The sequence below is a fragment of the Neoarius graeffei genome, chromosome 17 (genome assembly GCF_027579695.1).
Source record: "Neoarius graeffei isolate fNeoGra1 chromosome 17, fNeoGra1.pri, whole genome shotgun sequence".
In the NCBI taxonomy this organism is placed as follows: domain Eukaryota; kingdom Metazoa; phylum Chordata; class Actinopteri; order Siluriformes; family Ariidae; genus Neoarius; species Neoarius graeffei.
In genome coordinates, this window is record NC_083585.1 from 54522211 (window position 1) to 54534731 (window position 12521).

At 40.8% G+C, this 12521-nt stretch overlaps 1 protein-coding gene across 1 annotated transcript; it reads left to right on the forward strand.

Moving 5' to 3' along the window:
• Window positions 1–1526: 1526 nt before the first annotated feature.
• tekt1 (tektin 1) lies at window positions 1527–9293 on the forward strand. The gene is made up of 7 exons (XM_060898195.1): window positions 1527–1716; window positions 1812–1977; window positions 2107–2235; window positions 2403–2549; window positions 7097–7322; window positions 7564–7760; window positions 9134–9293. The coding sequence occupies exons 1-7, from the start codon at window positions 1527–1529 to the stop codon at window positions 9291–9293; spliced, it is 1215 nt and encodes a 404-aa protein (XP_060754178.1).
• The last annotated feature ends 3228 nt before the right edge of the window (window positions 9294–12521 follow it).

Here is a 12521-nt window from a genome sequence, read left to right on the forward strand (position 1 = left end):
CTCCAAGCCGGTGTGCAGGACTGATCAACAGTTACCGGAAACGTTTAGTTGCAGTTATTGCTGCACAAGGGGGTCACACCAGATACTGAAAGCAAAGGTTCACATACTTTTGCCACTCACAGATATGTAATATTGGATCATTTTCCTCAATACATAAATGACCAAGTATAATATTTTTGTCTCATTTGTTTAACTGGGTTCTCTTTATCTACTTTTAGGACTTGTGTGAAAATCTGATGATGTTTTAGGTCATATTTATGCAGAAATATAGAAAATTCTAAAGGGTTCACAAACTTTGAAGCACCACTGTACGTTAATGGAGAATGATGAGGGATAAATAGAATAGGGTTGATTGTTATATTAGAACTAACTTAGTATATGGTATATATGGTATATATTTATTTATGGGGATAGTTTTTATCTTCATATTTACAGGGATAGGTATGTAGTAGATATTTATTTTTGTAATTATATATTTATATAGATATTTATGAAGTGTATATATGGTATAGTATATATATATATTTTTTTGTAATTATATATTTATATGGATATTTATGAAGTGTATATGTGGTATATAGTATATATATTTTTTGTAATTATATATTTATATAGATATTTATGAAGTGTATATGTGGTATATAGTATATATATATTTTTTGTAATTATATATTTATATAGATATTTATGTAGTGTATGGTATGCAGTATATATTTATTTTTGTAATTAAATATTTATATAGATATTTATGAAGTGTATATATACATGGTATGTAGTATATATTTTTGTAATTATATATTTATGTAGATATTCATGAAGTGTATATATGGTATATATTTTTATAGGTGTATTAATGTAGTTTGGATTTCGGGGTAGTTAAAAAGGGGTGGGAAATTAAAAAAAGTATTGTACTTCTTCCCACTCCTTTTTCGAACAATGTGCGGTGTATTGTAATGTCTTAGCTCTTTATGTTATTTTATTTAGTTATTTTTTTTGTCACTTTCTCGTTGTCTTTCTTTTGTATGTACAAATAGTTACATTTTTTTATACATGTTCGAAAAAAAAATTCATTCAAAAATAAATTAATTCATTGATTAATTCATTCATTCCCTGTTTCTCAAAATCCAGTGAATGTGGATAGAATAAAACAGTTATTCCACTCAATCTCGTTGTACATGGCTTATAGTTAACTCAGTGTTACCGTACGCGTCTCGTCGGCTATCAGCTCATGTACGACTCAATTTCATGGAATAACTGTTAATTATCCATTGATAAAATTTCCTGTATGTATAATAATGTTTGTTAGACCTGAGTTAAAGCTGAAAGTCTCCACCTCAATCACATCTTGACTGCTTCATTAGAAATCCATCGTGGTAGTGTACAGAGGCAAAATTACGAAAACTGTACTGTCCAAGTACTTATGGACCTGACTGTTTGTACAATATATATATTTTTTGATTATTTCTAAACTTTCCAACCAGAGAAACCATTTTGTCATTCATTTGTCATTCTTTTGTCACAGTGTAATGTCTCGGGTATTAAAAGCACCTCCTAAGGTTTTGCCTTCTGAGTGGAAACATGCGAACTACGTGCACTTCAGGAGAGCAGAGGTTGTGCGAGCACACTCGGAGCAACTCACGGCTAGATGTAAGACACTGATCGAGGAGACCAAGAAGTCAGTGAGAAACATGCAGCAGGATGCGAACAACAGTCTTGGTAACTGTGCCATGAAAGCAGTCAGATTATTTCATAAAAGAGCTGCTGGGCAATGTCGTCTGATATCTAATGGTGTGTATGTGTGTTGTTCTCAGAGCAGAGACTTAAAGATATTAAGTTCTGGAAGCAGGAGCTGGAGCAGAAACTGCAAAAGATGGCTCAGGAGAGCGAGCAGCTCCTGACTATCAAGAACCGGGTAGAGCGAGCTTTGGGGAGTTGCTCTGAGCCTCTCCAAGTCACCCTGAACTGTCTGAATGAGAGGTGAGATGTGAACCTATGTAACTTGTAAGGAACTGCACAGTTCTTTTTACAAACCTAATTCAAATCATTGCTCGCAATCAAAGATAGTTGCCCACTCTGAGAATACTGATATCTGTGAGCGTTCCTCAGGCAGAAGCGGGTGGAGATAGACCTGGTTCATGACGTGGTGGACGAGGAGCTCCTGAAGGAAAAGGCCGTGATCGAGGGGGTGATGAGTCTCCTCAAGCGCACTCTGGAGCAGATTACCGAGCAGATCAGGTGAACAGGAACACGCACGGGCACTGAACATATCTGTTTCGCGAAAATGAGAACCTAATTTTTACTTAAAAAAAATCTTGTGTTCTGCAGTTATGTACAAATATGGATGAAGCTGAATATAGAATGGAGGTTGAATCTGTATTTCTGTTTGCTCACTCTCGTTCCAGACTCAACCACTCAGCCAAATACAACCTCGAGAAAGATCTGCATGATAAATTTCAGGCCGAACGCATCGATGATTACTGCTCCCTGCTCAGCAACACCAAACCAAGTGTTGAGGGACAGACTGGAGCGGGAGAGAGTGCTACTGGAGGGTAAAGACATACAGTCAGATCGATATGTCAGTCAAAATTTGTCCTCTCCGGTGTCAGCGTTTTGTAGACGTCAGATGGTAAAAGCTGTCGGATTGGAGTCGGCGCTTTTTTCACGAACGTTCCATGACATGAAACATAACAAACTTAAAATCTTGACGTGGCGTTCGTTAATAAATGAAAAAAAATTGTACTTGTTGCCAAATTGCTGTTAGAAAAGAAATAAAACACCTTGCGAAATGCTGTTATTGGAAAAGAATCAACTTTGGAGTGATAACAGTAACTCTGCTCCATCAAAGCACCCTGTGGTTGATTGTTTTCCCATAACAGCTTGCCTCCAAGTGTTTTATACCTTACTTACAATTAAACTTTTTGTAGCTACTGCCTCATAGAGCAGGGGTGGGCAATTATTTTTTCCATGGGGCCACATGAGAAACAGAAAATTTTGTGGAGGGCCAGACCAAAAGGCTGAACTAAATTCTGCATAATATTAATTGTATTTCTTTATATAAAGCAATAAATAACATTGTTTTTACAAGCTGCTAAGACTGGTAAGAGTATGGAAAAAACGAGGTTGCCTTACAAAAATGTCATTTATTCAATCAAATTTCCCAAAACAATGGTTAACAAAATGTGAACGTTTGTACCATTTTTTTTCAGTCACATTCACCCCAAAACACAATAAAGACATCACAATATTGTCTTTCTACTCCAAATATCAAGCAAGATACATCATATTATAAAAATGATGCCGTGTCGATTCGGTGTAGGTATCAGATCGGCCCGGGCTCCGGTGCCTGCTGGTGACGTCACACTATGTGATTGGCTGGACCGTTTGAAGGATGACGTACAAGTTTGTGGTTGGTCTGGACAATTTACGGAAGTAGTTATCGCGGGATTAGGTTTCATGGGATTTCATGTCATGTTCCTGTCGCGCGCATTGCGTTTTTGTTGAACACAACTTCAAAATAAAAGCAATGCACATTCAGTCCATGCATGAGGTAAAATTAGAAAATACATTTATTTTGTAATTTCTAATTAACCTTACGCGGGCCGGTCAGAATGAACCAAAGGGCCGGATGCGGCCTGCGGGCCGTAAAATGCCCAGGTCTGTCATAGAGGCTATAGCCACTATGTCATCGTGTTGTAAGAATGTAAGAATGAATGTAACAATAGTGCACTGCACATGCGCATACAGGTGTTCCTATTAAAATGGCTGGTGAGTGTATACAATTGGGTTCACCATTCGAAATAAATGGACTAGACGAAAGAAATCGCTTTCAGACATGTTTATGCTTATTACCGAGGGAAAATGTGTTCGTATTTTAAAATATACTCCAGGTCGTCCCCCTTTCCTCGCCTTCTTCGGCCAGTGGTCCTATGTGTGATGGAGATGTGACGCACTTCCGAGTCGTTACAGGAAGTTGTCGAAAAAAGTATTGAGACCACTGAGCTCTAGTGCCGGGCCTTTTCTGGGAAATAAGAGTTTGGGTCATGGCAACAACGTGTATATCAGCCTCAGTCCGGAGGTTTCAGTTTCGAAAACTGTAAGAGGTAAGAGTAGAATAATATAAAGTACTGACACTTGGTATATTTTACTTCTGTGATTTTTAAATTGTTCATTTTTAGATTACACTTCATTTTTGTGGCTACTGCCTCATAGAGTAAAGATATATGCTTTATTTACTGTATGGACATGGGATCAGAAAACAATTTGATTTATAATCAGTAGCTACATGGACCCATAGGGTACCTATTTTTTTATTCTGTTCCTAATGAAAAGATTTAGCTTTGTTAAAGGAGAACTAAAGGCAAATTTTTTTAATTATCAAAATTCTATTTATCTCATTTTATTAAATATACGGGCGGCACGGTGGTGTAGTGGTTAGCGCTGTTGCCTCACAGCAAGAAGGTCCGGGTTCGAGCCCCGTGGCCGGCGAGGGCCTTTCTGTGCGGAGTTTGCATGTTCTCCCCGTGTCCGCGTGGGTTTCCTCCGGGTGCTCCGGTTTCCCCCACAGTCCAAAGACATGCAGGTTAGGTTAACTGGTGACTCTAAATTGAGCGTAGGTGTGAATGTGAGTGTGAATGGTTGTCTGTGTCTATGTGTCAGCCCTGTGATGACCTGGCGACTTGTCCAGGGTGTAGAACAGGATAAAGCGGCTACAGATAATGAGATGAGATGAGATTAAATATACGAATGCATTTTTGATCGCTATTTTGTCACTGCTGTCGCAAGTTATGAGTGTTTGAAATATGCTCTGTAATATATCAGTCCATATGTCAAAGCAATGGGCGTAAACGAGATTCGTTGAGACCTGTGCGAGACATCGTAGGATGGAAGTAAAACGTACAGCGGAAATCAAAATGACCAGCGTCTGCCAACGTTGTCAAAAGATGCGCGCGCCCTCTTTCGAATGCTGACGTAATCAAGCCGGAATGTTTTTTTATTTTGAGAGCAATCAGGAAAGTTTGAAAAAAGTAGGCAGTAATCATCATTTAAACTCGTTTTTGTGCAATATTTCGTTTGGAAAACAGTTTTCAAAATGGCGGCACTGACACCTGGCTGACACTTCTTTACATTTCGAAGTCTTGCACACGTCTCGTGAAGATCGTGAGGATAAGCGACGCCTGCCATGGACCATCTCATCTCATCTCATTATCTGTAGCCGCTTTATCCTGTTCTACAGGGTCGCAGGCAAGCTGGAGCCTATCCCAGCTGACTACGGGCGAAAGGCGGGGTACACCCTGGACAAGTCGCCAGGTCATCACAGGGCTGACACATAGACACAGACAACCATTCACACTCACATTCACACCTACGGTCAATTTAGAGTCACCAGTTAACCTAACCTGCATGTCTTTGGACTGTGGGGGAAACCGGAGCACCCGGAGGAAACCCACGCGGACACGGGGAGAACATGCAAACTCCGCACAGAAAGGCCCTCGCCAGCCCCGGGGCTCGAACCCGGACCTTCTTGCTGTGAGGCGACAGCGCTAACCACTACACCACCGTGCCGCCCTGCCATGGACCAAAGTAACTAAATTCAACATGGCTAAAAACCGAATAGGCCGATAAATATAATATTTCATTGCAATTAGTTGCCAATACGAGTCATGATATAAGGTTACTAAAACTGAAAACGTAATTGGATAACACGTTAATTAAGAAATAAAGCAAGTTTAAAAATGACTTCAATTCTTCTTTAACAACCTTGTATCTTGTAAATGCATCACTATGACACTATTTTAATTTAAGAATGAGTAAATGTCATGTATTTACGTCTTTGTCTTCTTTCGGTTGTTCCTGTTAGGCGTTGCCACAGCGGATAATGTCCCTCCATCTCCTCCTGTCTTTCATATCTTTTTCTGTCGCACCACCCATCCTCATGTCCTCCTTCACCACATCCATAAACTCATCTTTGGTCTTTCTCTTTTCCTTCTACCTGGTAGCTTCATCTCCAGCATTCCATTCTTTTCCCAATATACCCTGGATCTCTCCTCTGTGCGTGTCCAAACCGTCTCAATCTCACTTTGTCTCCAAGCCATCCTTCATGTCCTGTCCCTCTAATATACCTACTCGTTTCTAATCCTGTCCAACATTGTCACTCCCAGTGAGAATCTCAGCATCTTCAGCTCTGCTACCTTCAGCCTTCTGTCTTTGTGTCAGTGCCACTGTCTCCAAACCTTACTACAGCATCTCTGCTCTTACTACTGTCTTGTACACTTTCCCTTTCACTCTTCCTGGTACCCTTCTGTCACAAAGCACTCCTTACATCCTCCTCTCCTCCATCCATTCCAACCTCTCTTCTTCACTTCGCTTCTCTTCTGCACCCGCCATTACTTTGTCCAGTTGACCCCAGATATTTGAACTCATCTTCTTTGACCACCTCTATTCCTTGTGCCATGGACTCCATCTTGCTCCTACAGACTCATCCCCCTTCTCTCTAGTGCACACCTCCATGCCTCTCAGTTTTCTTCCACTTGATCCCTGTTCTCACAATATCATCTGCAAACATCATTGTCCATGGGGCCTCTTGCCTGGTGTCGTCTGTCAACCTGTCCATTATCATTCCAAACAGGAAAGGGCTTAGGTCTGAGCCCTGGTGCAATACAACATCCACATCACCTGAAATGCGTCCGTCATTCCCATTGCACATCTCACTGCTGTCACACTGTCCTCATACATATCCTGCACCAAACTCACCAACTTCTCCGCCACTCCTGATTTCCTCTCTCGGCACCCTTATGCCTTCTCTGAATCCACAAACACACAATGCAGCTCCTTCTGGCCTTCTCTATACTTTTCCATCAACATTCCCAAAGCAAATTTCGCATCTGTAGTACTCTTTCCTGGCATGAAACCATATTGCTGCTCACATATCTCCACCTCTCCTCTTCGCCGAGCTTCCACTACTCTTTCCCATAACTTCATGCTGTGGCTGGTCAACTTTATGCCTCTATAGTTACTGCAGCACTGGACATCGCCCTTGTTCTTGAATATTGGTATATTCTATTTAAGTAAATACGTTTATTTTCATTTTTCTTCCCAGACCCGCTGTGACTCCTCAGGAATGGGAGACGTTCTCGAACGCGAACATCAGCAAGGCAGAGAAGGAGAGGAATAATTCGGCATCTCTAAGGGCGATGGTGGAGAACTTGCTGATGCAGACGGCGGCAGACATGAAGAGGCAGAACGAGGCCACCAGCTCGGCACTGACACAGCGCATATACGAGACCAGAAGTGCTAAAACGCAGCTGGAAAATCAGCTGAACAAGGTGCACATCCGTCTGCACACATTTACACATTTAATCTAACTTATAGCTTGTTAACTTTTAATTTGTTTCATGATGTGTAAACCTTTAAACCTTGGGGTTTTTTTTCATAGAAATATAAAATGTTTTCTTATCTCCTGTATGTTGAGTATGATCACAGCGTTGCTTCAAGCTAAACACTGATTTGTGATTAAATAATAACAACCAAAGGTTAAAACTGTTTCCTGTTTCCTGTCTTTTAAAGCTGTTTGTGGAGATTGCGAGCCAGGAACAGAACATCAGCTCTCTGAAAGTGGCCCTTGCTGATAAAGAAGGGCCGCTAAAGGTGGCGCAGACACAGCTGCATGCACGCAGTCAGCGACCCAGAGTTGAGCTGTGCAACGATACCGCGCACAAATGCCTGCTCTTGGAAGTACAACAGATCAAGGACCACATCTCCAGGTGAATGAGAGAGGAACTGACTGAGGGTTTAGTGTTTAGTGTAGTAGCTCAGTGGTAGAGTAACTTCCATGAAGTTTCATAACAGCAGCTCTGACCATAGTGCAGCTGCAAATAGCTTAGTATGCTATTGTTTCTATAGGAACAGCTCATTCACAGGGACCTCATAAACAGATTGACACTGGAGACTCCAGTGTCAGTACTATGTAACAGTCAGGGTTGTAGTCGGGTCACTAAACCTCGAGTCCGAATCCAGTCTTGAGTCCCCAGTGTTCAAGTCCAACTCATTAAAGAAAATTTCGAGCCGAGTCCACTACTGATCCGAGTCGAGTCCGAGAACAAGACTCCAACTGCACCGTTTGACGGTGGCTGTTGCTGCCTTTAGTGAAACCATCTCTGCTACTGTGTTGGACTGACGTTACTGCTCGACTGCCGCATTTTAGTTAACAGGCTACAGATAAAAAGCTTGTTCATCGCTCAGCAAGCCCCGCCCACTATCAACAGGGCAAATAACATGAGAGAAGGTTAACATTAGCTAGTTCATACCGTAGCTCAGCAAGCAAGCCCCGCTATCAACAGAGCAATGAACATAGCGTGTCACTTCCTTCTCTGGGTGGAGTCTCGACAAATAATGATTGAAGTTCAAGGTTGTCCCCGTCATCTCCTCGATAGTTCTTCTACATATGGAACACATAGCAGTGCATTTTTTCCCACTGCCCGAGAAGTCTGTATAAGCAAAGCGGACAATCCTAGGGGCTTCTCTCCAGGCATTTTAGCGCCATTAACGCTAGTTTGTTCCTGAACATGGCGTACGAACAGGTGAATGTGCATTCTCTTACATGAAATTAGTATAAAAATGAATGTATTAATAAATATCTTATGCCAAATTATGATGGCATGTTACAAAAAAATAAAGAAAAAAATCCGAGTCCTCGTCTCCAATTTACGAGTCCGAGTCATCAGTGCTCAAGTCCAAGTCAAGTCACGAGTCTTTAAAATTAGGGCATGAGTCAGACTCGAGTCTGAGTCCTGGACTCGAGTACTCCAAGCCTGCTATGTAACAGTTCATGGTGTTTATAATATATAGAAGTGGTAAGAGGAGGAAATAACTTGGTTCAAAGATGTTTGACATTAAATGACATTATAAACTGATAAAAAAGATATATGTCACATTCATTAATAAATTAGAACGTTAACTGTTGGAAGTTTGTTGTGGTACAAGATATATGAAACAGTTCTGGGCACACTGTTAGAGGAAAATAATACACTTTGTAGTTTGAACTGTAACTCCACATCACACTCCAAGTGTTTTATTCCTTGTGTGAAGTGAATTTTTGCCCCTCACCCCTCACATTGTTTGTTTCTGTGCATCACAGGCTGAAAGAGAGTCTGGCCGAGTCAGAGATAGAACTCAGAACCCTGAACAGAAACCAACTGCTCCTGGAGGAGGAGATCAAGGTCAAATCAAACTCGCTGTACATCGACGAAGTGACTTGCATTCGGCTCCGTCAGCCAATCACCATTCACGCCTTCTGAAGGATAAATGACTCATTTACAGATCGTAAAACTATAAAATAGGAAATTGATAATTCATGAATGCTGCATTGGTTAGGGCCATTTTAATGCAATATCTAAAAGCTATGTAAAGTTTTCCTACAACCCCAATTCCAAAAAAGTTGACGCTGTGTGAAAAATAAAAAATAAAAACAGAATGCAATGATTTGCAAATCCTTTTTGACCCATTTTCAATTGAATACAATACAAAGGCAAGATATTTAATACTCAAACTGATAAATTTTGTTCCAAAAAAGTTGAGAGGGGCATATTTACCACTGTGCTACATCACGTTTTCTTTTAACAACACCCAGTAAGTATTTGGGAACTGAGGACACTAATTGTTGAAGTTTTGAAAGAGAAATTCCCATTCTAGCTTGAAGTACGACAAAAGTTACTCATCAGTCCGGGGTCTCTGTTGTCATATTTTGCACTTCATAATGCCATAATGGGAGAAGCCATGGCCTAAAGCAAGGGCGTAACTTTGTGTTCAAAGTTGGTGGGGACATTTCCAGGCACGATACTTCCCTTCAAGGGGGGTCAGGGGGCATGGTCCCCCTGGAGAAAATTTAGAAAGATCCCGTTTTAAGGCTTAATTTTGATGCATTTTGAGATGCGTACTATGGCCTCACTACTTTTATGAAAACCATTTCAGGGCAGGCTGTCAATGGGTATGCAGTGAAAGGCTGGAAACATGATGGACCAAACAAATGTAGAACTGGGGGGGATCCTGCCCCAGAAAATTTTGTGAATCTTCACACATAAATAAAGCAATCTGATGCACTCTGATGGGTAAAAGGTGGTAAAATACACCTACCAAATACTCTCTTGCACACTGGTTGATTGAACATACTTTACATATGAACTATATACACATTACACATTATTACTAGATTCTGTGGAAGGACTTGTGTCCTGCAGTACAACCGCTATATGAAAAAATACACAATAAACACTATCATCTTAAAACATTCATTGCCATCTTTTTATTGTTGATTCTAGTGTCACAAAAAAAACAATAGGGCCACCAACAATGCTCAGTCAAAACAGATACAAACTAAGGGGTAAGGGATAGCACATAAACAGGACTACTCAAAACTAAACCAGGACTATACACGAGCCAGGTCTAAACCAGAACTTCAATGTTTCAGCCAGGGCAAACATGGATCACATCAGGACTAAACCAAGGCTAAACCACAAACAAGAGCAAACTAAACTAGAATTAATATAATAATAAACTAGATTATACCTGGACTAAACCAGGATTACACCAGGTCTGGGAAGAAACAGGTGTAGCAGTTTCAACAAGGCACAAATTAATAATATAATCTTACATATAAAGGAAATCTAGGTGATTTTATAATCTGTGTAATTTGTGCAAACCACAAAATGTATTTGCAAGTCAAACAATTCAATTCAAATTATTACAAAATTTAAAACATTTCAAAAAGAAACAAACATCTCAACATTAGGGACGAACATCACAATAATGTAAAAAAAGCCTCCAGTTTACAGTTATTTAAAAAATAATAATAATTAAAAAGAAACAAAAAAAATGAAACTTCCCTTGCCCTCCATGTAAGACTATGCACCACAGTATTCATTTAAAAGTACCAAACACCTTCCTTCTCCTGTCACTTACTTCCACAGACTGCTGACAAATGTCTTTAATGTTCACATTGTCCAGTTTGGTCCAATGAGTCGTTGGTTGCTACACACATAGCAGAGAGCTGCCGCCAATCAGGTTACAGCTCTCAAAACAGCAGCTAAGCGGCGGCAACAGCGGGGCTTGTCATTCATGGGATAAAACGGGGGAAAACAGTCGCGCGTGTCTCTAAACGTTCGGAAAAGGCGTGAAATGTTGGTGGGGACTGTCCCCTGCCCTGTCAAAGTTGGTGGGGACATGTCCCCACCTGTCCTTATTAAAGTTACGCCTGTGGCCTAAAGGTTAGAGAAGCAGCTTTGGGACCAAAAGGTTGCTGGTTTGATTTCCTGGACCAGCAGGAATGGCTGAAGTGCCCTTGAGCAAGGCACCGAATCCCCAACTGCTCCCCAGGCTGCTCCGGGTATGTTGTACGTCACTCTGGATAAGAGTGTCTGCTAAATGCCATTAATGTAATAATGCACCACACATTTTCAATGGGAGGCCAGTTTAGCACCTAACCTTTTTTTTTATTTTTTACGATGAAGCCAGACTATTGTACAGAATGTGGCTTGGCATGGTCTTGCTGGAATAAGCAGGGATGTCCCTGAAAAAAACGGCGCCTGGATGGCAGCATATTACATTTATTTGTATAGCACCCTTGAAATGATGTCAATGCCATACCAAAGTGCTGAACAAAGCCTGCATAACAGGAGAGTTAAAATAAAATTAAATAAAATACAATTAGACCAGGGCGGCATGGTGGTGTAGTGGTTGGCACTGTTGCCTCACAGCAAGAAGGTTCTGGGTTCGAGCCCAGCGGCCAATAGGCCTTTCTGTTCAGAGTTTGCATGTTCTCCCTGTGTCTGTGGGTTTCCTCCGGGTGTTCCAGTTTCCCCCACAGTCCAAAGACATGCAGGTTAGGTTAATTGGTGACTCTAAATTGACTGTAGGTGTGAGTGAGTGTGAATGGTTGTTTGTCTCTGTGTCAGCCCTGCAAAAATCTGGCGACTTCTCCAGGGTGTACCCCGCCCTCTCGCCCATAGTCAGCTGGGATAGGCTGCAGCTTGCCTGCGACCCTGTACAGGAGAAGCGGTTATGGATAATGGCTGGATGGACAATTAGACCACCCTAGACAGTGCTGTGTATATATTAAAACAAACAAGCAGCAACACAAGGCACAATAAAAAAATACAAAATAACAAAACTAATTAAGAATACAGTGATGCTTGAAAGTTTGTGAACCCTTTAATAATTTTCTATATTTCTGCATAAATATGATCTAAAACATCATCAGATTTTCACACAAGTCCTAAAAGTAGATAAAGAGAACCCAGTTAAACAAATGAGACAAAAATATTATACTTGGTCATTTATTTATTGAGGAAAATGATCCACTATTACATGTCTGTGAGTGGCAAAAGTATGTGAACCTCTAGGATTAGCAGTTAATTTGAAGGTGAAATTAGAGTCCGGTGTTTTCAATCAATGGGATGACAATCAGGTGTGAGTGGGCACCCTGTTTTATTTAAAGAACAGGGATCTATCAAAGTCTCATCTTCACATGT